The 27,198-nt window shown below is 48.7% G+C and overlaps 1 protein-coding gene across 10 annotated transcripts; it reads right to left on the bottom strand.

The window, feature by feature from the left end:
- Nucleotides 1–625: 625 nt before the first annotated feature.
- Nucleotides 626–26,811, bottom strand: ODR4 (odr-4 GPCR localization factor homolog). 10 transcript variants are annotated; one of them, XM_029080612.1, is made up of 14 exons: nucleotides 26,783–26,811; nucleotides 22,779–22,907; nucleotides 21,936–22,070; nucleotides 20,907–21,002; nucleotides 19,254–19,360; nucleotides 18,174–18,210; nucleotides 17,249–17,389; nucleotides 16,500–16,595; nucleotides 15,731–15,799; nucleotides 13,018–13,146; nucleotides 12,060–12,156; nucleotides 8,616–8,801; nucleotides 2,796–2,906; nucleotides 626–1,642 (listed from the first exon to the last, which is right to left on the bottom strand). In XM_029080612.1, the coding sequence occupies exons 2-14, from the start codon at nucleotides 22,875–22,877 to the stop codon at nucleotides 1,575–1,577; spliced, it is 1,371 nt and encodes a 456-aa protein (XP_028936445.1). In that variant the 5' UTR covers nucleotides 22,878–22,907; nucleotides 26,783–26,811; the 3' UTR covers nucleotides 626–1,574. The 10 variants fall into 10 exon arrangements, 7 of the variants coding, with proteins under 7 accessions (XP_028936445.1, XP_028936447.1, XP_007667183.1 ...); XM_029080614.2 differs by lacking the exon at nucleotides 26,783–26,811 and adding an exon at nucleotides 26,460–26,477; XM_007668993.2 differs by lacking the exon at nucleotides 26,783–26,811 and adding an exon at nucleotides 25,239–25,253.
- Nucleotides 26,812–27,198: the final 387 nt, after the last annotated feature.

The following is a 27,198-nucleotide window of genomic DNA, read 5'->3' as shown; positions in this document are numbered from 1 at the left end:
ACAGAGAAGCCTCCCGTGAAGGGAGACAAGGAACTGAATTTACGATTCTACGGTAATTTACCGATGACAAAATGTCAATACGCTACAGAATCAAGTCCAGAATGCCTTCCCCCAGCTCATCCTCATCCTCGGTCTTAGAGTAAATGAAGCTCTCAGTGTCGAACTGTTGTCCAGAATCACGACTGAAAAATAGAAACCACCAATGAAACCACTAATGCCATCATCATCCGCAAATACAGGATTTTAAGCGGAGAAAGTATTCTCTACGGTACTTCTGAATTACGTGCATCCACCGGAAGACTGCTCGGCCCCAGGATGCGACTTGGAACCATTTGGGTTTCTTTCGGTCCGAACTACCGATGGTCGTTTTACAGGAGGATGCAAAATATTTCCGACAGCAAAAGATCCGTCTGGACGGGTCTAAAGGCCGGCTCTGTGCGACTCGGGCCAAGTGACTTGACTCCTCTGTGTCCCGGTTTCCTCCTCGGTTCAGTAGCCCTCGCTGCCGCTTGTCCCTTGAGTACTCCTAAGTGGGGGCGAGACGGCAGAGCCGTCTCAAGAGTGATTAAACACCCCCAAAGTCGCACGCAAACCGATGTTTACATTTTTAAACTGAACACTTGAGGCAGGAGAGCGAGGAAGCTTTTAATAGCAAGCAATTGGTTATTCTCAATGACAAAGCCCAGAGTGCTCTGGCAGGATCAAAAGCTTAGACTTGAGAACGTGGCAGAGGGGCAGATGCTCATTAACCATGCTTTGCGTTCAAACTGCGGGTAAATTCTTCAAAACATTACATCTGCAGTGTTTTCCACAATTCGATTTTTCAAGAGCACTCAAGAGATTCTGGAATAAGGAGGTTTAAGAGACCGCTTTAACAGATAAAATTAAAACCATATCTGTGTCAGTGAGGGAAGAAGAAATGAGGACTTCTGGCTTTCTACCCATTGCTATTTTGAAAGCGAAAGACCTCTACAAATTGATTTATGCTACAAAACATAAAAACCACTTTTCTTTGTTTTAGCTTTTCCATGTGTATGCAACTCAGACATTGATTCCAACAGTTCCAACAGAATTTCCACAACCTAAACCTCTTTAAAGTATCACCGTATACCACAGCGGAGGAAACAAAATTGACTGAATCCTTTGTAGCGTACGTATATATATATATATATTTTATATGTTTGGGAAGATATTCAAATAGTAGGATCACTCTAACAAGGAGCATACGATTTTGCCATTCGATACTGAAAAAGATATTTGAAATACATTAGCACGTGACAATTCGTATCAAAGATCATTTTAAAAATTCATTCTGAAAAATGTTACCTTACATGTAATTTGGAGCTTGATTGACAACTTTATTTCTGGAAACCTGACCCACCTACAACGTTCACATGCCTAAACGAGGCGGTTCGATGTTTCGCTGCGAGTCAGAAACGCATCTAACGCGTATTCACGGCATGACTTCTGCCCGCACGGAGGTTCAACTGAGAAGTCACCCTGCAGTTTCAGAATTGGCACTGGAACGCCGGTCAAGATTCCCACGACGACTAAAAAGTTTCTGGGGCTTCACTCTAATCACTGAAGTAATGAAAGGAGAGGCCGACTGCAAAGACTGCGACCGCCGTGGCCACTGCCAGACCTAAAAATCAGACAAAATGGAAGTACGGAGTGAAAACGTGGGAATCGAGGGCTGTTCCTTTGGGTTGTGGAAGCTGTCCCACTCGGCAGCTTGAACTTGGGCTCGAATACTAGCCTTCCACCTATTTTCGATCACAAAACTCAACATAAAGTGTCAGGCGAGGTCACGTGGCGTCTCACGCAACTGCCGTAAATGAGACTGGTTCAATATTTTGCTCTCTTCAAATCCGTTTAGGGGATTTATTCAGTACTAGGTGCAGAGCGCTGCGGAAGGCGCTTGGGACAGATCGATACCACAGGGTCGGTAGCCACGCTCCCCGCCCGGAGGGAGAGACAGAAGCTAAAATAAATCAGAGATGGGGGGGATGGAGTTTAAGGATGTGTACAAAAGTGCTCAAACCTCAGTAGGCGAAAAGTCTCTCCACCAAAAACCGAGTAAGGATTGGAAATCCAGAGCACAGAGGTGTCAGGTGACTCGGCGAATGCGGCACGGCCGAATTAGAACCCAGCTCTTAATCTAATGTTCTGTTTCTTACATTGAAAGAATGGGCACTTAATGGTGCTTACCGGCATCTGGAGGGTTCTACCGTTTGAAACTCTACTCCAGACCACTACCGGTCTCGGCTGCGGGAAGGAAAATCAAGCAGAGGCATACCCAATTCCGTTCCTAGCCCGTCCGGCGGCTGGCGAGCGGAAGGCAATCTACTGCAAGTCAAAACTCACCCGGGCTGGGCGGCAGCGTCACCGGAGAGAGCCGAGGGCGGAAACTCAAGTCTACTGCGTGGAAGAAGGCAGTGGTAAACCGCTACCGGATTTTTATCAAGAAAACTCTACGGATCCGCTACCAGAACCAAGGCGGACGGAGAGCGGGGCCTCCCGGGAGAGCCGCGTCCACGGGGTCGCTACGGGTCGGGGGGCGACTCAACGGCATGAGACAAGACAACGGTGCTTAATGTTTGCAGGCAAGACAAAAAGAAGTCTAACAGGAAGCGTCTGTCAGCAAGCACATGAAGTCCTGAAAAAACTGACCCAAAAAAACCCCCAACAAGATTTGATATGCACCCATCAAATCGTGGTGGATCATAATTAACAGACCCAGATTTCACAGCAGCTCTTTTATGCCATGAACAATAAAGTGACAACAGGCGGCATACCTATATTTTGCTGGAACTTCGAAGCCGTTATCTCTTTTTTCAGTTGCTTAGGTTGCTCTTCATCTGCACTCTGTGGATCGACCCCGCCCGGCGGACTCGTGGGTAAACTGGCTGGAGAAGAGAAGAGGTCAATTAATTGAAGTTGGGAATTTGTGAGAAAATAATTACTCTTTCAGAATTAGATCTTTCAATAGGGGAAAAAGATAAGGACCTCATAGCTGGTACATCAGACGGAGCATCGTAACGTTTGGTTTTCAGAGTCTCATGAGTAAATTTAGAAAACTTGAGGGCGATAAAGCAGTTATAAAATGAGTCACTCTTCCAACCGGACTCATAGAGTAGGTTCTTAATGAGTGTAGAACGATACAAATAGCTAAACCTAAACTGGTTGGGATTGTATATTTCCCCACTGGGCAGCGGCAAGATAAGCTTCCTTGTCTTTCGGGCAGTCTCCGCCAAGCCTGTGTTGGGTAGGGAAGAGATGTGAGGGGGGAGAAGCAGGGCGGCCTCTTGGTTAGAGCCCGGGCCTGGGAGTCAGAAGGTCATGGGTTCTAATCCCGGCCCCGCCACTGTCTGCTGTGTGGCCTGGGACAAGTCACTTCACTTCTCTGGGCCTTAGTTCCCTCCTCTGCAAATTGGGGATTGAGACGGGGAGTCCCATGTGGCACATGTACCGGGTCCAACCCGATTTGCCTGTACCCACCACAGCGCTTAGTACAGGGCCTGGCACAGAGTGAGCGCTTAACAAGTACCACCATTATCACTAGTAGGAAAGCTCGGAGGGCTGATAGGCGAGCAAAAAATAGTCCACCAGCCCACACTTCCTCTGGGCTAAGTCTGGATCCAAGAGGGATCCGGGAGGTCTGCCTTCCTCAGAGAAATGAAGCGGATATTGCGCGCTCAAATTCTACACAGGAGCTACTCCGCCTCTGTCGAAAAGCCCTTTAAGATATTAAAAATGCAACTACATAAAAAATGTCTATTTTTCTATCTTTTATTTAATTCAAAATACCATAATTTGAAGTCCAGCACGCAGGAGGGCTTTCTCTGTAAAACCGTTTCGTTTCATCTGAAGTTGGAATATTTTAATTGAAGGCGAACTTCGGTCTCTTTTCAACGGTGCGAGAGCATGAGGGGCAGACGAAAGTGATTTTTTCACAGCCGCCTACCGTTCTTCATTATTAACGATCAATCAGGTCGATTTGCAAGCTTTCTGGAGAAACCATTCGACGTACTCAGTTCTCCTGCATTTCAAATTAAAGGGGGCTGGTGGTGTCGACGTGTCACGTTACGGTTTTGTGGTGGTTCTTCGAATTTCAGGTTAATGAGATTTTTCTATAGTTAATACTTTAAAGCAAGAATAGCTCACCTTAAATATTATCCATTTTTCGGGATCAATGTAATGAAAGACACAGAGCTCCAGTGAAAATAATCGATTTCAAAAACGGTAAAACTTCATTTCTGCTCTAATAACTAATGAAAATTGGCTCTACCTGGCAAAAGTGAGTTAGACTAAATTTGGAGAGGGAAAAGGTGAGTCCCCTTGTACTTCACTCCAACCGTAACACGGAGACTCTGGAATGCAATGGTTAGTCAAAGTCAGTTTTGAGACTCGCTGATAGGAGAAATTCTAAAGCCAGAGGCACCCCCACCTTAAATGAGTCATTTAAACAAATAAATTATTCTCATCCATTTAATCACAAAATAAATATAATACTTCGGGAAGCAGGCTCTGCAAAACAGAACCAACTGCCTGGCAACTGGGTTCACAAGACCTGGAAACAGCATAGCCCAGTGGAAAGAGCACGGACCTGGCAGTCGGAAGGCCTGGATTCTAATCCTGGCTCTCCCGCTGTCCGTGCGTCTGCTGAGTGACCTTGGGCAAGTCACTTTACCTCTCTGTGCCTCCGTTTCCTCAACTGTAAAGTGGGAGTTCAACACCTGGTCTACTTCCTACTGAACTAGGAGCTTCGTGTGGGACGGGGACCGTGGCCGACCTAATTAACTCGTATCTACCCCGGCGCTTAGAACCCCGCTTGGTACGCGATAAGCCCTTAACGGATACCGTCACCAATAAAGAAAATAAGGGATCGTTCAAATAGCGGTCGAACACCTAAGAGGATCGAATCTCCGAAAATCTCGGTGGCTGCTATTTCCGGGGACAGGAATGCCGGCCTGACTAATGGAGAGTGAGTCAGAGTCGCAATTCTTTGAGAAGCTGGGTGGGGAAGGAGGGGGCGAGCGGGTGGAGAAGGAGCGTGGCCTAGGTGGGCAGAGCCCGGGCCTGGGAGTCAGAAGGTCATGGGTTCTAATCCCGGCGCCGCCACTTGTCTGCTGTGTGACCTCGGGCGAGTCACTTCACTTCTCGGTGCCTCAGCCTCATCAACAAAATGGGGATTGAGACTGTGGGCCCCAAGCGGGACAGGGACCGTGTCCCACCCGGTTTGCTTGAATTCGCCCCAGCGCTTAGCACGGCGCCCGGTACACAGGAGGCACACTTAATAAATACCATAGTTATTATTACAGTTACGTGGAGTGGGCCTGTGAGGTCTGGAAACTCAGGGCAGGTTCCAGGTGAAGAAAATCACGAGGCGTGCGCCTTAGGGTCAAGTGCGTTACACTTACTGTGAGTCAGTGGCCCGGAGGGCTAGCGAGGACTGTCAAAACTCACCTCATCTCTTAGAAACCCTTTAATCATATTACGCAGAGCAATCAGATAAAAACATACAATACTACCCCTTCGGAGGCCGGTCGCATTTAGGACCTTTCCAGTTCTCTAAGTTCCCTATATTACCTTGGGACCCTGCTCTACGTGCCTACCTTGAAACCTGCCTACATCATCCATTTCAAGTTAAGCGTGATAGTCTTAAAACTCCAATCTGTCGGTCATTCGAACATCAAAACTCGCTCATCTGAAGCAATTTCAACTTTCAAATAAGGGTAGTATTCACTCTAACACTACATCTGGAACAGCTTAACTTCAGAAGAATAGAGATTGGGTGGTCTCAACTCCGAGACATCTTGGGCTAGTTTGGGAATCACCAAATCTAAAAATTACATGACTCACCATGGTAACGAGACTCTTCCGAATTAAATACTATAATCCGGTCACGCCCCATTCAGTAAATACTAGGGGGTGTGGAAGAAGACGAACACACACCATAGCAACAGATGAATAACGAGGAAATTAAAGAAAATTAAAGCAAAATAATTTATGCTTAAGGATTTTAAATGATTTATTTTCTTAATCACGGAAATAAGTGACAGGAAAATGAATAATGGATCTTCGAGATTTCAACGATCGGATAATCTCGGGGTCAAAATCACAGTTAAATCGCTTACATTTCCCTAGAATTTGCTCTTTACCTGGCATGCTAAACTGAATTTGAACGTTCTTATTTTCAATAGTGTTCCCCGAAACCATCACTTGTACAAATAATTTGTCATTGTCTTGAAAACTGAATGCAATATGTAATTTGAAGGTTCACTAATTCCTTAAATAATGACTATGTTTTATTTAAAAAAGTCAACTGTCCCTTTCCTACATGGGTTTTCTCCAAATACGATCCTCAGTCAGAAGTTAATTTCAAGTTATAGATGTGTGACTTGCAGTTACATTCTTCAAAATTATTTCCAGTGGGCAATTTTCCTTTTAGTTGTATTTTGGAAGTAGTTTAAAAACTACAAATTAAAGTCATCGCAGTTGCCTAAACTCCCGTGCTTACGCTCTGTAACCTTAGAAATCGATCATCTGGCCAGTAGAAAAGAATTAGACGCTTCAGACAATATCGATCGATCGATCGTGGGCAGTGTGGTCTGATGGGTAGAGATCGGGCCTGGGAGTCAAAGGACCTGGGTTCTAATCCCGGCTCCGGCACTTGTCTGCCGGCTGACCTCGGGCAACTCATTAACTTCTCTGTAAAATGGGGATTGAGACAGGGAGTCCTACGTGAGACGGGGACCGTGCCCAACCCAATTACCCTGTATCTACCCCAGTGCTTAGGACAGTGACGGGCGCATAGTAAGCCCTTAACAAATAACACAATTTGTGTAGAGATCAATAACAATCTGTTATTGAATCAGGAGTGGAGAGGTCTCTTTTGCACATACCCAAAAGACCTGCTGTTATTGAACTCGAGAGGTACTTGGCATATGGAAAGGTAGCATAAGTCTCTGAGAAAACAGCGCAGGGAGATCCCCTGATACCGACAGAGGCGTTGGCTTTCTGTGTGACACTGAGGACATTCCTCAACAGTGTAACGCCTCTGACGAGCTCATACGGCCTCTGTGAGGAAGGGTGATAAAAATTAACCTCTTCTCTGTGTGAAGGGGCTAGGAAAGATTGTTAGACTGAGCTCAACCAACAGTCACCGTTCACCCACTAGGTTTCTTTTTGGATTTGAGAAAATTGAGGTAGACTAGGAAGCTTAGCCCCCGTCACTTTCAGTAGGAGAGATGGTAGTGGGACAGAGAGACGAGTCTCACGCCAACAACTTGCAACATCCTGTGTGTTCGCGGTGGAGATATCACCCCCCTGGGTTTGGTGAGAGCAATTGTAAATGCCTTGCTAGCTAGTGACGGGCCCGGATGGATGAATGAGATTTCCACCGCCCCTACCTATTATCACGTGACCCCACGGCGAGGGGCAAAAGTGGAAGGACTGAGAATAAGGACAGTGTGGGTACCACCATCAATTAGGGAGCCTGGACCGTATTTACTGCCAAGTTGGGCCCCGGCGTGAGGAGAAATCTATTCATTTCACCCCCGCTGCATTTCCTTATACAGCTCTTCATTGCTGTCTGGGACATGGGCCAGAAGTTAGAGGGGACAAAAAATGAAGGTTCTTCAACTACGGGTTAATTTATTGGTTAATTAATCCTCTACACTGTAAACTGGTTGCGGGCCGGGAACGTGCCTATCAACTCTAGTATGCTGCGCTCGGTATAGTGCTCTGCACACAGTAAGCGCTCAATAAATACCACTGATTCACTGATTAATCCTGGGAAATGTATTCTTGGAAAGGATTCCCTGTTCCAAGATTCCTCTTCTCCTCAGTCCCTTAAGCTCTATGTCCAAAGCGGTTTGAATGTTGGTTTGCAAGACAAAGCCGCCCATCATATTCTGAGTTTAGGAGTCTGTGTATTTCTGTCTCTCTCTCTCTTCATTCTTGTTTGTTTTTAACTCTCCTTCTTGGATGCCTCTAGAGTGGCTTCTGACGCTCCGGCGGTGTGATTTTTAGCTCGTCTCTGGGCTTGGTCTGTGGTACTTCTCTTTCCGGCCCGTTTTAAAACTCAGAGTCACGGGAGGCCTAACCTTCAGGAAGTTGCCACTTTTGGAAGAGAGGAGTGAGTCTATCATATGGGCGAGTATAATTTGATAGGGCTAAACAATAACATTGAGATGCCTGAGTTATATGCAACTTCTTGCAGTTAAAAAGCAGTACATTTCCATCTATTCAGCATTAACTCTTATTTCAAGCTCCATTCTAAAAATCACTCAGTCAATGGCATCGAGTGCTTATCGTATTCAGAGCGCTGTACTAAGTTCTTGGGAGAATAAAATATAACAGAATTAGTAGACACACTCCCCGTCCACAGTGAGCTTGCCACCCAGAGAAAAGGTTCAGTACAAACCAATATTCTACTGACTTTGCTTTGAAAAATCCTTTGAGAAGGGCAGGACAGGTTGATGTCTACAATCTAAAACGTGATTTAAATACCTTTCTACTAATCTTATTTCTGTTCCCTAAGAGAGACCTTTGAATTTTCATAATCCTTCTGCGGTCTAATCTGGGGTGAAAAAAAATCTCGTCAGAGTTACCTGCGTTCATTTCTTCTGCAATTTCCAAATCCTCCACTCGAACAGACCGATCTAACATCTCCTCAAAATGCTCCCGGACCGCCGCAGTCGATTCGTCTCCGAATTTGTAATCGCACAGCATGACACTCGAACCAGGAATGGGGACAAACACACGGTGAGGCAGGGAATGAAATTCCTTTTCCGAATCTGGATGTCGACGAGACGAGACCAAGGTCAGTACACTAGGATTTCATTGGCTTATAAAAATACAATCTCATCAGTGACAGCGCTGCTTCATATAAAGGATCCAGAGCATTCGAGAAAAATGCCAGTTTTCTAATTTTGCGTGCTTTGAAAAAATTATGAATTCTAACAACTTTTGCACTTTTTTTTTTTTTTAACAGAAATTGCTCAATTAATTTCACCAAAAATGTGCAAATATTGGTTTGTACTGTTTGTATCATGACTATAAGGGCTACCACGCCGATCTAAGCACTAACCATCACCCTGCCCCGACGACTGCATCGGCCTTCTCAGCGGCCTCCCCGCCTCCTGTCTCTCCCCTTCTCAGTCTACACCGCATTCTGCTGCCCTGATCGTTTTTCTCCAAAAAAGTTCAGAAAGTCTAGTCCGCACCTTTCCCTCTTCGAAAGCATTGCCCATCCACCTCTGAATCAAACGGAAAGGTCTCGCCACAGGCTCGAAGGCCCGCAATCAGCTCGCCCCGACTACCGTTCGGCCCCACGCACTTCGGTCCCCTACCACCAACCTACCCACCGTCCCTCAGTCTCGTCTACCCCGCTGTCGGCCATTCGCCCACATCCTCCTTCCGTGCTGAAATGCCCTCCCCCCTTTCATAACCGACAACCCCTCTCCCCACCTTTAAAACCCTATTAAAATCACATCTCCCCTCAGGGCCTTCCCTGAGCCCTCATCTCCCCAACTCATCCACCCTTATCTGACCTTCGCTCTTCATGGATCTTGATATTCACTCCACCCCGAGCCCCACAACACCGAGCACGTACCCTCACGGTCCGTCATTTCCCCATTCTGTAATTTCTTTTAACGTCCGTCTTCCCCGGTAGACTACAGGCTTCAGGAGACTACTAGCTTCCCGGGGGCAGGGATCACGCCTATGAATTCCACCGGAAGGTACTTTCCCAAGTGCTTAGGACACCGTTCGGCACATCATAACCATTCGATAAATACCACAGATTGATTGAAAGGGTTTGCAAATATCTAACCCAATGAACCCTCCTTAACTGATTACGCTTTTTAAATCCATTTTTAGCTAAAAAGGAGAGAGAAACGAATACAATCCTGCCTTTTTTTCTACCACTGGGTGAAGAAAATACAAGGAGCACAACTATGAGGAAACGGCGACACTAACGTTGGAAAGACGTGACTTCTAGATGAATACTGAGGGTGGATTTTAAATGGGACTGTTTTACCTTTAAAGACGGTATCGTAGGAATGATCCTAAATTCAAATACTTTCTAAAAATGTCATCATAATAACGAAGAGATCTGGTAGGCCCTCTACCTACCCAATATTTAACTCCTGTCTAAGGACAAGGAATTCCATTTTCTTCTAGAACAAGTTTGCCTCCTAGCTGAAAGATCCTCGTACTGCAATGAAATGACTGCCCATCCACTCCTGCGTCAAGCGGAAACTCCACTCCCTCAGCTCGCCCCCTCCTCACCTCACCACCCCGATTTCCCACGACAACACCCCACTCCTCTAAAGCCGATCTACTGTCTGTGCCTCGATCCCATCTATCCCACCGTCGACCCCGTGCCCGTGTCCGCCTCCCGATCCGGACTCCCGCCGTCACATCTGAGGGCTTACCACTCCACACCTCCAGAGACCTCATAAAATCACATCTACGACGGTGCTTTGCACACGGTAAGCACTTGATAGCCTCTCCACCCACAGCCCCACATCCCTTACGCCCAGATCCCGACTCTCTGCCATTTCCCATCTCTGTAATTGTCGGTCACTCCCCCCTGGACTGTAAGACCTCTGTGGGCCGGGATCACGTCTACAAACTCATATTCTACTCTACTCCCCCGCATGCTTAGTACAGGACCCCCCTCACGGTAGGTGCTCCATAAATACGATTGAATTTGATAAATACAATTGATAAATACAATAAATGCAATTGGTAAATTGATAACTACAAACGATGAGGAAGAAATGGTTATTTGTATAAACTCTTTGTGGGCGGGGAATGTGTCGGTTACATTGTCGTGCCGATCTCTGCCAAGCACTCAGTACGGCGTTCCGCACGCAGTAAGTGCCCAATAAGTACGACTGATCGGTTGGGATCATTTGATGGTTAATTATCATTAGGAGGCACCGCCAGGGAGTCTTGGTTTCTTTTGAAAAAGTTAAAAGACAAAATAAAATATATTAATACTGGGCACATAGCATCGAAGGGCATCCAGTGAAAACTTTGGGACGATGGATGACAGCTCATTGATCCTCACTGTGTTATCCTGGGAACCCACTGTTTTTCTTTTTTTAAAAAAACAGTATTTGTTAAGCATTTATTATGTGCCCAGCCTTCTACTAAATGCTGGGGTAGAAACGAGATGATCGGGTTGGACGCAGCCCGTGCACCGCATAAGGCTCACAGTCTTAATCCCCATTTTTCAGATGAGGGAACTGAGGCAGAGAAGTTACGTGACTCGCCCAAGGTCACCCAGCTGGTAGGCGGCGGAACCGGATTAGAACCCAGGTCCTCTGACTTCCGGGCCAGCGTTGGTTCTGCTAGGCCATGCTTTTTCACGGATAAATCGCCTCCATCTCGGAGGCGCTCTTCTCCGATCACTCCACTGGGAATGTAGTTACGCAGGAGTGATTTAATACACTTCGCCTGTCCAAGACACTTCCAAATCAAAGAAATTAATTGAGCGCCTGAATGCAGAACAGGGGTACTAGGCACTTAGAGCAGTATACCAAAAGCAAAACACCCATTTCCCGTAGCGCTCTGCAGACAGTAATTACTCAATAAATACGACTGACTGATTAAAAGAGTGGGAGGGAGACGAAGGCGAGACTGCATGAGGTAATAAAATGAATACGTCAGGAGCAGATAGCTGACTGGATTGAATATACAGGTAAGGGGCTGAAGATGGAGAGAAATGTATCAGGGCTAAGGACTGGGGTTCAGTTGACACAGCTTCGGGTACCGGCGATTAATCGGGGAAGGTTTCCTGAGGAAAGTGGAATTTTTAAGGGGGCTCTGAAGATTCAGAGTGAGGTGATCTGGCAGATGCGAAGGGGGAGGGAGTTCCAGGCAACTTCCTGCAGACTTTGAGAGGTTTCATGAATTCATACTTGCCAAGGGAACTTTGGTTCCCAATCCCCGAGTTGACAGAATCCTGTTGCTGTTAAGGGCACTATGTCGACTGAAAGTGTTAACGTACAAGAAGCAAAAAAAAATTTACTTTTGATTCATACTCATATTTTGGGGGGCTGGGGTTTCGGTCATAAGCAGATCCTCAAACAATATGTGACTGCGATCAGAAACCGTGTTCAGGATGTCTCTCTTCAGTGCCTGGTAAGGGAAAATGCAAAAAGGAATCGAGTTAGACACCTCAATTTGCCTTATGGGAAAGCCTGCACAAAGATACTTTTAACAACTTTTTGATAATTCAGAGAAACGTTATGTTCCTATAAAGTAGTCAAATCTCATGAAATATATTTAAGAGTGTGAATGTGATCAAGTCAGATCATCTAGGAAACACATTCATTCTTTGGAAATTTGGGGAATTTACAAAAAAGGCATGCAGATTGGAATCTTCCCAGAGAACCCAAAGTACGTCAAAAGGCTCTGGGCTAAGAAATTTGAAACCTGACAAGTACATAAGGACATTTCCGAGGAAGAGAAATATACTGCTTTCATCGTGAGCCCGTGCCTAACCTAGACACGAAGACTGTCTCTCTCTCATCCATTCCCGCTCTCTCCATCCATACCTCTTTTCTTGATCCTCCCCTCACTCCCTCCACGAAAATATATACATATACACATATTAGATGTATAACAAATGATAATAATGATAATAATTGTGGTATCCGTTAAGGGCTTACAAAGTACCAGGCACTGTTACTAAGCGCTGGGGTAGATACAAGATCGTCACGTCCCACCCGGGACTCCCACTGTAGGAGAACAGGCACTGAATCCCCAATTTACAGATGAGGGAACTGAGGCGCCGAGAAGTGAAGCGACCTGCCCAGAGTCACACAGTTGACAGGTGGCGGGGCCGGGATTAGAACCCATGACCTCTGACTCCTGAGCCCGTGCTCTTTCCACTGAGCCACGCTGCTTCGCTAAGAAATGCCACAGCTTAAGAAATCCCACAGCTATTATCTCTGGGAGGAAAAATGCTATTAAAGCAAATTCTCAGTTGAATAGTACCTGCACAGCCTCTTTAACCTTGGGCTTGTTGCTGTGAACGTAAGCTCGACATTTTACATCTCCCCTGAGGTTGACGGAACCGCTGCAGACCTGAACTGTAGCCGTGGATCTATTATTTGAACTCTGCAACTGAAAGACAGATAGAGTTTCAACGGCGTGATCTGGCGAGTCGCGATAATCATTCATAAAAATAATTTACCTAAGGACATTTTATGAAGGTCGACGAGTTTCTCCCGCCATAATGGAAGATTTATCATCAGAGAGATATTTACTTTTCAACGTGCTATTTTCTGTTCGGCGTTCACAACGCAACTTGAAACCACACATTCTTTTCCCCTTGTGAGAACAAACGAGAGGCCGGTATAGATCTATTTTCCAGTGATGCCCTCTTGCTGGTAAACAGATCAAAAGAATTACAAAAACTAAAACGTGGCACTACGGTTAAACGGAACTGCTTTTTAAAAATATCCTTTAACGGTCCTGATCGTCTTTCATCTGATCTTTTTTCACCCTTCATACGGACAGGAAAACAAAACTGCACTTGTCAGTTCTGCCTGGCTTTTCTGACAGGTATTCATTCATCCGTTCGATCGTATTTATCGAGAGTTTACTGCGTGCGAAACACTGGTCTACAGCTAAAGGGCAGGGACAAAATATACTACCAAATATACCGCTGAGGAGATCTCTCCCTATACTACCATTCTCCTCCTGCCTTGGTTGCGCTCCGGATATTAAAAATAGCGTTTGGGAGAGCCGTTTTATTTTTGATTGGACACTTTGATACTTTCCAATCTTTGGCACGTAGCTGAGGCTTGCATCCCTAACAAGGATTCATTCAATAGGATTTATTGAGCGCTTACTGTGTGCAGAGCACTGTACTAAGCGCTTGGAATGTACGAGTCGGCAACCGATAATAAGGAGGCATCGCTTCAGCCACGTCATCTGTTGTTAGTGCACCCTGGGGCGCGTGAGGAGCGAGAGACTGAGGGAGGGGAGTCCAGAGAGACTAGGAGAGCGGTAGTCCTCTGCAAAATTGACGGCGGCTTGGCCACTTTCATTCATTCAATAGTATTTATTGAGCGCTTACTATGTGCAGAGCACTGTACTAAGCGCTTGGGATGAACAAGTCGGCAACAGATAGAGACGGTCCCTGCCGTTTGACGGGCTTACAGTCTAATCGGGGGAGACGGACAGACAAGAACAATGGCACTAAACAGCGTCAAGGGGAAGAACATCTCATAAAAACAATGGCAACTAAATAGAATCGAGGCGATGTACAATTCATTAACAAAATAAATAGGGTAACGAAAATATATACAGTTGAGCGGACGGGTACAGTGCTGTGGGGATGGGAAGGGAGAGGTGGAGGAGCAGAGGGAAAAGGGGAAAATGAGGCTTTAGCTGCGGAGAGGTAAAGGGGGGATGGCAGAGGGAGTAGAGGGGGAAGAGGAGCTCAGTCTGGGAAGGCCTCTTGGAGGAGGTGATTTTTAAGTAAGGTTTTGAAGAGGGAAAGAGAATCAGTTTGGCGGAGGTGAGGAGGGAGGGCGTTCCAGGACCGCGGGAGGACGTGACCCAGGGGTCGACGGCGGGATAGGCGAGACCGAGGGACGGCGAGGAGGTGGGCGGCAGAGGAGCGGAGCATGCGGGGTGGGCGGTAGAAAGAGAGAAGGGAGGAGAGGTAGGAAGGGGCAAGGTGATGGAGAGCCTTGAAGCCTAGAGTGAGGAGTTTTTGTTTGGAGCGGAGGTCGATAGGCAACCACTGGAGTTGTTTAAGAAGGGGAGTGACACGCCCAGATCGTTTCTGCAGGAAGATGAGCCGGGCAGCGGAGTGAAGAATAGACCGGAGCGGGGCGAGAGAGGAGGAAGGGAGGTCAGAGAGAAGGCTGACACGGTACTCCAGCCGGGATATAACGAGAGCCCGTAACAGTAAGGTAGCCGTTTGGGTGGAGAGGAAAGGGCACTTCACGGGGGCAATCGAGTTTCACCTAGCCTAGCACTCTACAGAAGACGCAGCAGTCGTGGAAACATCGCTTCTTCTTGCTTGAGGCCACGACACGTTGAGCTGGGCTGGGGTGGCCACCTCCCTTGATGTGGTGGCCATCTCATCTCCTCGAGAGTGGCGGCCACTCGCGACTCTCGCTTGGGAGTCCCTTCGAGGTCGTCGGGGCAGGCACCCCTCCTCGCTGTCCTGGACGGTTCAAGACCCGAGCCCGGCAGCTACGTGACTTCATTCGATTCCCGAACCTCTCCCGACCGATAAGACTTTAGTACAGTGCTCTGCACACAGTAAGCGCTCAATAAATACTACTGACTGAATAAGACCTAGGGAAGAGCTGGTGGAGTGGCCAGATTATTTACATCCCAGTGCCCTTCCCCACGCCACCAGCCCTGGAGAAGCGTCGAAGCCCCTTATTGCAGAAGGACAATACCGCTGTGAGTTGCTGACTCTGCATATCCGTAATGTATTTATTTATATCAGTGTCTGTCTCCCCCTCTAGACTGTGAGCTCGTCGTGGGCAGGGAATGTGTCTGCCGACTGTTAAATCGTTCTTTCCCAAGGGCTTAATACAACGTATTTAGTCAATAAATACGAAGGGTTGACTAATCGACATCTTAGAAACCAAACGGGAGAGCGAGGACTGGACACTTTTAGCTATAATCAATACTTTAGGAAACACTGTACTTTGGTCTAATAGCATTTTCTAACATTTACCAGTGGGGTGAGAACCCGGACGTCAAAGGTTTGGCTGTTGGCCTGAGTATTTCCTCTAGAAGACTTTTTCTGAAAGAGAGAAAGAGATTGGAGGTAGCCGAGAGCATCAGGTATAAGAAAGCAATGACTGTTCTTTTAGGATAAAGCCTCCAGGTCACCCGAGAAAAGACTGAGGTAAACAGGGGCCCAAGGAGAGGGGCGTAATCACTCTGTGAGGCTTCGAGCGCTGAGCACAGTGCTCTGCACCCAGTAAGCGCTCAATAAATACCAATAGATTGATTCAGGATGCGAAAACGTAGATTTTTAAGGCTAGGAATAATGCACCCAGGGTTCGCCTCACCTTACTGAACAGGCCGTTGGGAATATAAAGAGTGATTGAAAGGATTTTCAGTTATCTATCCCCGGATATGACCTTTCATAATAATAACGGTGGTATTTGTTAAGCGCTTACTACGTGCTGAGCACTGTTCTAAGCGCTGGGGTAGACACAGGGGAATCAGGCTGTCCCACGTGGGGCTCACAGTTAATCCCCACTTGACAGATGAGGTCACTGAGACACCGAGAAGTTAAGTGACTTGCCCAAAGTCACCCAGCTGACAAGTGGCCGAGCTGGGATTCGAACCCATGACCTCTGACTCCAAAGCCCGTGCTCTTTCCACTGAGCCACGCTTTCAGGCAACTGTAACTCTGAAAAATTTTAAACTTTTAGGTTTTCAAAATAAAACTTCAAATTTCATCTTTTAGCAAGGTCGCATTACTTTGAGCTCACCTGTCCTTCTAAGAGATTACTGTCTTCCTCTTTAACTTGCCCGTTGATCAAAAATACACCATTTTCTATTTGCTTTGCCCAACGTAAAAGTCCGTTCTGTTAAAAAAAAAAAAAAAGGCAAACTATAAAAAACTAAAACAAAACAGACCACCCTAGGTATACAGTAAGGTCAATTCAATTATTCTATCTACGTCTAATTGGATGACTTTCTCTCGTATTCTACAAAATACGGGAAAACTCTTCAGATTTAACAGCAAATTAAGTTGACAGTTCTCCCCAATTTTATTTACTTCAACCCTACTGAGCAGATGACTCCCTCGCCTTCTTCAGACCAAACCAACAGACGGCGCGAGCACTAACAGATCGGAGGTATTCCTGGAGACAGACACGGAATCTCTCAGTTATTCGCTCCCTTGAAAACTGACAAAATGGGAACACAGGAAGGAGGGGTGAAAAATTCCCTAGTTAGAAGGGATGTTTCAAAACAGTGTGGTGTAATGGCGAGAGAAGAGGGTCAAATCCGAATCAGAAAAAACAACAGTGGAGCTAGAATGAGGGAAAGAGAAGGAAAGGATACTTTGGGGGAAGAAAACAAGGGAGTTGGAAGCTGAAGAGGATACAGAAGGGCTTATTCACATTTTATCAATCTTTTCTCTTTGTCTTCTTTTAATGTCCTGGACATTGAAGAAGCTACTATTAAGGAATAGAAACCACTACTAAACAATAAGATATGCTCATTTATTCCATACCTTCGTGTTTTTCTCCAGCGTGTACCCGGCAGACGTAGAAGACAGTGGAATGTGGATATTGACGTGAATTGTACACTCTAAAGAGAGCCACGAACTAGACAGCCCATTCTGATATTTCCACTCTGCTGGTTTAGCTGAACTCTTTAAAGGGGAGCGGGAGGAAAAGACAAACGGAAGCACTTTAGAATAAAAGGATCGATGACTGGCTCGAAGAGCCGATCGACGATCCCACGTTCCCATTTATGAATTCTATCCTCTGTGTGAGACTATATTGCCAAATCTCAGGAAAAGTGATTAAATAGACCAAAGGAGGGTAATCACCAGTGCATAAAATGCCAACCGACACCTGAACAAACAATAATTGATCGTTAAACCAAGTCAGAGAAGGACACATCTCTCTTTTCGTTAAAAACGTTAAGGGCATTATAAGCGGCAACGGCAATATTTGAGGCTGGCCAGTCACCGGAGCTTGGAGCCGAAGCTAGAGACTCTTTGTCTCGGCATTTGTCCCAAACTGTTTATTTTTCTAAATGAACTGGTACTGCTGCTCGGAATCTTGGATCTCAGGGCCTTTTTCCTCAAACTTGGGGGAAGAACAGCAAGGACATAATGGCCAACACTATGGACTTCCACATTCCTCCGACTTTAAGGAGGGCAACCAAGTGGCTTATTGACACTGAGACTGAGAAAGAGCGGGGGTCAATTCATTACGGAACGATCTGAGACTGTAAGAGATTTATCTGAGAACCCTGGGTGAAGGTAACTGTCGATTATTCTCAAATCTTAACAGAACCGTACAAAGTTGTCAACGGAAATTAAGCCGCGTTAAACCAACACACTTTATCTAACCGAACGAGCAGCGTGTCTGGCTTATTTACGGGGATTAGCACCGGAGATATTTTTGAAAGGAGAGAGTTCTTCTTACCTTTGGATCTTGGATATCGTAAGTCCGACAAAGTATCCTTCGTGAATTAAGGAAGGTGTAAGATGAAGCACGTGGTGAGCGACACTCAAGAGAAAATGACCCGCCTGGGATTTTGCGATGACCGCTATTTAACGAACTACCCAACTAACTCCCGGGTAAATAACAGAGAATCAGGACACGTAAACCACGAACGGTCCAGATGCAGATACATCTGATATTCATAGCACGTAGTAAATATCTGACAGCAGTTTCCCATCTAAGATTAAATTATTAAATACAAATTAATCAAGGGGAAAAGATATTTCCAAACACACTCTACGCTCTGGGGAGTTTAAGTGCGGAATGAGCATTTTCAAGGTTTGATAACGGGACTGGAGACTACAGAGCACGTGTGTTGTTATTACGAGGGCGCTAGGTGCGGCAATTAATAATTGTGGTGTTTTCCGTTAAGTGCTCACTAAATGCCAAACACTATATTAAACCCTCGGATGGACAGAAGATAATCAGGTCAGGCACAGTTCCTGTCCAACGTGGGGCTCAGAGTCTAAATAGGAGGGAGAATAAAGATTTCATCCCCATTTTACAAGTGAGTTACCAAGAAGGTAAATGAGTTTCCTAAGGTCACACAGCAGCCGGGTGGAAGAGTATGGATTAGAATCCAGGTCTTCTGACTCCCAGGCTCACGCTTTTTCCATTAGGCCACGGAGCTTCTCGATTAAGGAAAGACTGAAAATAGATTCTATATTTCATTAATGGAAAGCATGTTTGGCTTTTGTTTTTCCAGGATGTTCTATATGACACAAATTGATTTTTTGAATCATTTTCATTCTTTATCCCGGGTTTATCCAAGAAGAATGCTTTTCTTCCATGCACACATTTCTGATATACCTTTGAGTACAAAAATGGAAGTTTCCTTACCATTTTCACAGAGACAAATATATTACTTTTTTCAAGTGTCGAAATGCTATCTGGGGCTAGGTACTTCCAAATTAATGTCGTATGAAGACAATTTTGAAGAAATACATGCAAACACTTTCCCTCAGCGATGAATTTTCTAAACAACGGTTCCCCAAAGGATACTTTTTGGAAGAAGAGCAAATGTGAAGTGCGATTCGTTCTGAGACCTCCTCTTCTGAGAGATTCCACAGCCTCGCTTTACTAATTGACTTCTCCACAGAGAAAATTAGCTAAGGCCCAAAAGAAAAAATAAGAATGAAAAAGGTCTTTTCTTCTGCACCCTGAATCTCAATGAAAAGCTTTGCTGATTCTAAAGCGCTAAAAATCAAACAGCGCTCCTTATTTCTTTCCACTGTATTTTGCACCTTCTTTGAGTTCTACCTAAAACTATTTCCGTTAAAAATAGGTTAAACATAAATCATCCCGTTTGAAACGGAGCAAGGAGGAAAAAGAGACAGACGAAAATGATTTTCACCTTATACCTAAATGTATGCATTTCAAAACAATCTCCACAACTTCTAAGATGAGCAGTTTGGAAGCGAGCTGCACAATCTGCAGCTGGGCAGGAACGAAAGGCAAGGAGGTACCTCTGCCTTTATGTTTTCTCACCTACCAGTCCCTCTACACTGGAAGCTCGTAGCGGGCAGGGAATGTTTATTGCTATATTGTACTCTCCCAAGCGTCTAGTACAGTGCGCCGCACCCAGTGAGTGCTCCAACGATACGTCTGACTAAATACGACTGATTCCCAGCGATCGCTCAAATGGGAGCGAGGTAACGGAAACCCCGGGATCTCTGCTTTCCCGATCCTTCCCCACTCCCTCCGCCTCGAGCCCAGAAAAAAAATCGACCGCGAGTGGTCGCTGACGTTGACCGAAGACATCGATTAATAATACTTCATAAGAGTACAACAGACATAGCAAATTGAATTCCCTCAGGCTCCCTCGCGCAGCTCACGGTCCACCGGAGGACCTCAGAGCCTCGTGGAATAAGATGTCGGTGCCTGGCAAAGACGCCGGCAGAGATCACAGAGGAGGAACCCGTGGCTTTGGTTCTGTCACGGGACTATTCAGGGACTTTTATACCCACGCGTGCTCCGCCCCGGACGAGGGCCCAGTGACGACACCGGACAGCCGGCCCAAGTTGCCCCATCTCCCTCAGATTGGGCTGCCGCCTCCAGCGTGGCGGGGAGAAGGGCCCAACGGCCAGCACCGCTGAGACGGGACTCGTCGGCGCCCTAAGGGACACGGCTTCTACCTGCCATCGCTCTCTTTCCTTTCAGCGGCGGGAAGGCTCCGAACAAGCAACTGGACACAACGCTCTTTCCAGCAATTCGGTTCGCTACTTCACACTTAGGTGTTGTCACCGACTGACCCATCAACGTCTACCCAAACAGGGGGCGTGATGATCGACGCGGCAATTCCGGAGGTGCGTTCCCGAACTGTTGTTCTTTAAGGTACTGCTCATTCCTAAAATCTCTCCGATTAGACCGCAAACTGCCGCAGGGCAGACGCTGACTTGACTTTTAGTACACACTCTTAAGACACCCTCTGTAGGCATTCACTAAATCCTAACGGATGACCGTCCGAACAGACCAAATGACATCCTATGCACTTTCAAGGCCATTCGGGTAGATACGACGTTGAGAGTTTGGTTTAAATACAGATGAGAACCTCACATAAGGGGCTACACAGTCATTCGAGCGTATCTACCGAACGCTCACTGCGCGCAAAGCACCGTACCTAAGTGCTTGGGAGAGTACAATTCATGTACTTACTCTGCGAAGAACATTTTGAACATCTTTTGCCAGCTCTGGAGCAGTAAGAATAAATACTCCAAGGACCAAGAGTCCTCCGGGCAGCATTCTAGACACCTAAAAAACAGAAATAGAGCATTTTAGTCTGGATACTTTTCAGGATTATGCGGTTTAAGACTAGAAGAGCTCCTTCCTTCCAGAGGCGGGGTTGCCTAATGGAAAGGGTACGGGTCTAGGGGGAAAGGGTTCCAGTTTTGCCACGGACTTGCCGCGTGCCCTTCGTCGAGTCACAACCTCTCTGTGCCTCAGTTCCCTATTTGTACCACGGGGATGGTACCTGTGCTTCTTCCCTTTTAGACCGCGAGCTGTACCGCGGCACGCGGAGCCCGCTGTCGGGGAGGGATTGCTTCTGTCTGTTGCCGAACTGTACTTCCCAAGCGCTCAGTCCAGTGCTCGGCACACAGTAAGCGCTCAATAAATACGACTGAACGAAGGAACCAACGATCTGCCTTTCTGGTACTGACCCCACTGCTAAATGCGTAGTAAGTGCCTAACAAATGCCATAAATAAATTGTGACTGGATAGACAAATGCCACGGGGAAGTTGGGTATTTCCCCGTGTGCGTCAAATTAAAAATACCACACATCTAAGATTCAAGAAAACCTAGCAGAGATTCGGTGCCATCATCTGAAGGAAATACTACAAATTTTCTACGTACCGGTTCAAAATGACAAAAACACCCTTCTACACTAATTCTATTTTTGGCCCTCCACGGAAACGTATCGTCAGCTCTAATTACAAACAGAGGCCGATTTCGGTTTTGTTCCCGTTTTTTGCGACGCAGCTGTAGCGCTTCCTGTTCCTCAACTACGTTCACGTTTAACTGAGCTCTGCCTTCAAGCACCTGGCTGCCTTCTACTCTTTACGAGCCAATGTTCTAAAAACCGACGCGTGAATATTTTGAAATCTAAGGTGAAAGATCAAAATCGCGGTACGGATATCAGTCGAGTAGACGGCGGAAGGGCCACACGTTTTCTAGAAGGGTTGAACCTGATTGGCGTGCGCTGAAGCCCACTCTTCATCCAGGTCAGCCAACGCGGACTGGGCCCGTTGGGGACTTTCATTCTGCTCTTCCTTGGGTGGCGTCCGGGTGGCTAGAAGCACGTAGTCCCTTTGCGACGAACACTGCGAAAACCAAAGGGGAGAACGATCACCCGAGTGTTACCGGACAGATGGGTCGCTCTGGATGTCCACTCGGCAGATAGCGAGGCCCAGCGGAAAGAGCCAGGGAGTCGGAGGACCTGGGTTCTAATCCCGGCTCCGAGTCACTTGAGTGAGGCACGTCCCGGTGCCTCAGTTCCCCCATCTGTAAAAGGAGATTAAATTCTACTCCTATTTAGACTGTGAGCCCCAGGAGGGACAGACTGTCCAACCCGATCAGCTTGTAGCTACTGCGGTGCTTAGAACAGTGTTTGAAACGCATTTGATAACTGCCTAACAGGTATCGTAAAAAAAAACGAACTCCTCGCCAGGGAAACGCCCTCCCTAGCCGTAGTCCTGCACGCCTCCTCTTATAGAGCGCTTTCATTCGTTCGACGGCATCTGTTGAGCGATTACTGCCCGCGGGGCACCGTGCTAAATGCTGGGAAAGTGCGCTGTAACAATAAACGGACAGGCTTCCTGCCCGCGGAGAGTTACAGTCTAGGGGGCAGACGGACATTAATATGAAGAAATGGAGGAGCCCCAGTCTTGCAGAAGTGGGGGCCAGGCAGGACTTTTCTTTTCCAACAAAGTCTAAAAGTGTGGTATTGATTCTTTAAGGGAAAGAGGCAAGTGACTTTCGCCGTAGATGTCAGGGGAACCGAAGCATTAAAACCACGTAAGTACACTCACCTGTCCTATTAAAAGGCCAGACACGTAAGCCCTGTCCTTAATGTCAAAATTTAAAAGGTACTGGCCAACGGCTTCGTCTACGATGTAGCTCCGTCCCATCTTTCAACGTCTCCCTCTGCGAATTTCGACCTGTTCGACGAGGAGAAAGGTTTCAGCGCTCGGATGACCGAAGGCTAAAACGCTAGCCAGATGACAGTCGAGAGAACGGTGCACGTCTTTTAGGAAACGCAGTTGGATGAGAACGCGGGCTTTACCGGTCCACCCTCGATAGCTCGAGAGGAAAAGCATCTCCCTAAAGAACGAGACATCTCCTTCCCAGTTGAGACGCTGAATTGAAAGAGCGGTCGTATTAGGACGGCAGAACGTCAAGGACGGGGTTGGTGCAAAGGAGACGGAGGCAGGTGCGTGTGACCGGTTCTAGGAGTTTGAGGAGGAAAGAAGATAGGGCGATAAGCCGGAGGAGGCGGTGAGGCCCAGAGGAAGCCTTTCTTTTCGGGATTAGGGGAGACACAGGCGGCTTTGAAGGCGGAGGGGGAAGAAGCACCAGAGAGTGGGAAGTGGAAACCAGAAGTGAGGGGAGTGGGAATAAAAGATTTTAGGCAGAGAGCTGGGATAAGGTCAGAGGCACGGGGGGGTAGATTTAGGCCGAGCTGGGATGCGGGAGAGAGACGAGTAAGTAGCAATTGGGCCGGGAGACTTGGGAAAGCTCACGGCTGACGCTTTCAATTTTATTCACTCATCCGGTCGTATTTATTGAGCGCTTACTGCGCGCAGAGCACCGGACTGAGCGCTTGGGAAAGTACAGTTTGGCAACAGATGGCGATCCCTCCCCAACGACGGGCTCACAGGGGGAGCCGGACAACAAAACAAGTAGGCAGGCATCGATAGCGTCGAGATAAATAGAATCATAGGTTTATCCACATCGTCAATAGAATAGAGGGATATGTACAAATACACACGAGCGATGGGGCGGGGGTGGAGCAGAGGGAGGGAGTCGGTGCGACGGAGGGAGGAGGAGCGGAGGGAAAGGGAGGGCTCGGTCTGGGAAGGCCTCCTGGAGGAGGGGAGCTCGCGGTAGGGCTTGGAAGGGGGGAGAAGAGAGCCTAAGCGGGTGGAAAGTACAATTTGGCAACAGATAGAGACGATCCCTACACAACAACGGGCTCGCAGTCTAGAAGGGGGGGGAGACGGACAACAAATCAAGTAGTCAGGCATCAAGAGCATCAAAATAAAGAAACAGAATTATAGATACATACGCATCATTAATAAAATAGAGTAATAATACGTACCAATACGCACAAGCGCAGTGGAGCGGGGAAGGGGGAAGAGCCGAGGGAAGGAGTAGAGGGAATGGGGAGGAGGAGCAGAGGGAAAGGGGGGGGGGGCTCAGTCTGGGAAGGCCTCCTGGAGGAAGAGAGCTCTCGGCGGGGCCCCGAAGGGAAGAAACGAGCCTGAGCGCTTGGAAGGTACAATCGGGCAACAGATCGAGACGATCCCTGCCCCGCGACGGGCTCGCAGCCCAGAAGGGGGGAGACGGACAACCAAAGAAGTAGACGGGCATCCGTAGCATCAAGACAGAGAAACAGAATTACTGGTATAGATACGCATCATTAATAAAACAGGACGACAGATTCATTCACTTGTATTTACGGAGCACTTACTACAGGCAGAGCACCGTACTAAGCACTTGGAAGGTACACTTTGGCAACAGATAGAGAGGATCCCTGTCCCGCAACGGGCTCGCGGCCTAGCGGGGGGGAGACGGACAATCCAAGAAATAGGCATCGGTAGCATCGAGACAGAGAAACAGAATTATAGGTATATATACGCATCGTTAATAAAATAAATAGAATGACAGAGTCATTCACTTGCATTTATGGAGCACGTACTACAGGCAGAGCACTGTACTAAGCCCTCGGAAGCTACGATGGGGCAACAGATAGAGACGATCCCCGCCCGACGACGGGCTCAAAGTCTACTCGTAATACAGAGAAGCAGCGTGGCTCAGTGGAAAGAGCACGGGCTTTGGAGTCAGGGCTCATGAGTTCGAATCCCAGCTCTGCCACTTGTCGGCTGTGGGACTGTGGGCGAGTCACTTCTCTGTGCCTCAGTTCCCTCATCTGTAAAATGGGGATTAAAACTGTGAGCCCCACGTGGGACAACCTGATTCCCCTATGTCTACCCCAGCGCTTAGAACAGTGCTCGGCACATAGTAAGCGCTTAACAAATACCAAAATAATAATAAATAATAAGGTCGTGGGTTCCGATCCCGGCTCCGCCGCCTGCCAGCCGTGCGACTCTGGGCCGGTCGCTGGACGTCCCTGGGCCTCGGTGACCTCGTGGGCGAAATGGGGATGGAGCCCGTGAACCCCACGCGGGGCCACCTGATGACCCCGTACCCTCCCCGGCGCTCAGCCCACGGTTAAGCGCTTAACGGAGGCCACCGTGATGATGACGTACAAACGCAGCGTGGTTCAGTGGAAAGAGCCCGGGCTCGGGAGTCAAGAGGTCACGGGTTCGAGTCCCGGCTCTGGCACTTGTCAGCTGTGTGACTGGGGGCAAGTCACTTCACTGGGCCCCATCTACCTCATCTGTAAAATGGGGATTAAGACCGTGAGCCTCAGGCGGCACGACCTGATCGCCTTGTATCTCCCCCAGCGCTCGGCCCAGTGCTCTGCACAGAGTAAGCGCTCAACAAATACCAACATTATTATTAGAAATGTGCGCCAGTGCTGGAAGGGAGGGAGGGAGTCGGGGCGATGGGGAGGGCTCAAGCAGAGCCCAGTGAGAGAAGCGGCGGGGCTCAGGGCAGAGAGCCCGGGCTGGGGAGGCAGAGGTCGCGGGTTCGAATCCCGGCTGCGCCGTTTGTCTGCCGGGTGGCCTTGGGCAAGCCACTTCGGGCCTCCGGGCCCTCCCCTGGAAAAATGGGGCTTGATAATAATAATAGAATAATTATAATATAAAAAAATAAAGCAAATGATAATAACGCTGCTGGTATTTGGTAAGCAGCGTGGCTCAGTGGAAAGAACCCGGCCTTGGGAGTCGGAGGTCGTGGGTTCGAATCCCGGCTGCGCCGCTTGTCTGCTGGGTGGCCTTGGGCAAGTCACTTCAGTCCTCCGGGCCCTCCCCTGGAAAAACGAGGATTAATAATAATGATAGAATCATTATAATATAATAAAGTAAATAATAATGATAATGCTGGTATTTGTTAAGCAGCGTGGCTAGAGAAGCAGGGGGGGTCAGTGGAAAGAGCCCGGGCCGGGGAGTCGGAGGTCGTGGGTTCGAATCCCGGCTCGGCCGCCGGTCAGCTGGGTGACTTGGGGCCAGTCACTTGCCTTCTCTGGGCCTCAGTGGCCTCCTCTGTCAAATGGGGCTGAAGACGGTGAGCCCCGCGTGGGCCCAGCCGATCCCCTTGGCTCCCCCCAGCGCTGAGAACAGTGCTCTGCACCTACTCAGCGCTTAACAAATCCCTTCGTTATTATTAAAGCGCTTACTGTGCGCGGAGCACTGTTCTCAGCGCTGGGGGATGCGGGGGGGCGGGGGGGGGTGAGGCTCCCGGTCTTCCTCCCCTTTCGACGGATGAGGTCCCCGAGGCCCAGGGAAGCGACCGCTCCCGGGTCCCGCAGCGGCCGGTGGGCGGATTCGAACCCACGACCTCGGCCGCCAGCGCGCGGCGCTCACCCGGCCAGGCGCGAGCGGGCCAAGAGGCGGCGCGGGGCGGGCGGCGGCTGGCGTCACGGCGCGGTGACGTCACGGCCGCCCAACGGCCCGCGCCCGCCCCCTGCCGGCGGCCATCGGGAGTGTGGCGGAAGTCACCCCCGTCTCCCCCTCCTCCTCCTCCTCCTCCCCCCCCCCACCCCCGCCGCCCCCGCAGCCCTGAGGGACCCCACGGGGCCGAACGGTCATGTCCGCCCGAGGCCCCGCCGCCAGGGCCCGGCCCGGTAAGTCGGGCCGGAGGGGGGAGCGGGGCGGGCGGGGGGCGGGGCCTCCGGCCGGAGACGAACCTCCCATAGGCGACCGGTGGCCATGCGCGGCCGACGGGGCGGGAGAGCGGGGGGGGGGGGGGGGCGAGCGCGCATGCGCGGCCGGGGAGCGAGGGGGCGTGTGCGCATGCGCGGCCGGAGAGCACGAGGGGCGTGTGCGCGGGCAGCGAGCGAGCGGGGGCGTGCGCGCATGCGCGGCCGGAGCGCACGAGGGACGTGTGCGCGGGCGGAGAGCGAGCGGGGGGCGTGTGCGCACGCGCGGTCGGAGGGCGAGGGGGCGTGTGCGCGGCCAGAGAACGAAGGGTGGGGGCGGTCTGTGCGCACGCGCGGTCGGCGAGCGAGGGAGGGCGTGTGCGCGGCCGGAGAGCGAAGGAGGGCGGTGTTGGGGTGCGCGTGCGCGGGGCCGGGGGAGGGGGCGGCGGGGGCCCGGCGCGCCT

Source organism: Ornithorhynchus anatinus, chromosome 16 (genome assembly GCF_004115215.2).
Source record: "Ornithorhynchus anatinus isolate Pmale09 chromosome 16, mOrnAna1.pri.v4, whole genome shotgun sequence".
Lineage (NCBI taxonomy): Eukaryota > Metazoa > Chordata > Mammalia > Monotremata > Ornithorhynchidae > Ornithorhynchus > Ornithorhynchus anatinus.
Note: the sequence above shows the minus strand (reverse complement) of the source record. Positions and strands in the feature narration are given on the sequence as shown.

Bases quoted from the DNA above. Each gene is read 5' to 3' on its own strand.
- ODR4 (XM_029080612.1), bottom strand. From the start codon at position 22,877: ATGGGACGGAGCTACATCGTAGACGAAGCCGTTGGCCAGTACCTTTTA. The intron at 17,390-18,173 runs GTAAGAAGAACT...TCCCCTTTAAAG, and splicing joins ACGATATCCAAGATCCAAAG to AGTTCAGCTAAACCAGCAGA. The intron at 15,800-16,499 runs GTGAGCTCAAAG...TCTCTCTTTCAG, and splicing joins GTAATCTCTTAGAAGGACAG to AAAAAGTCTTCTAGAGGAAA.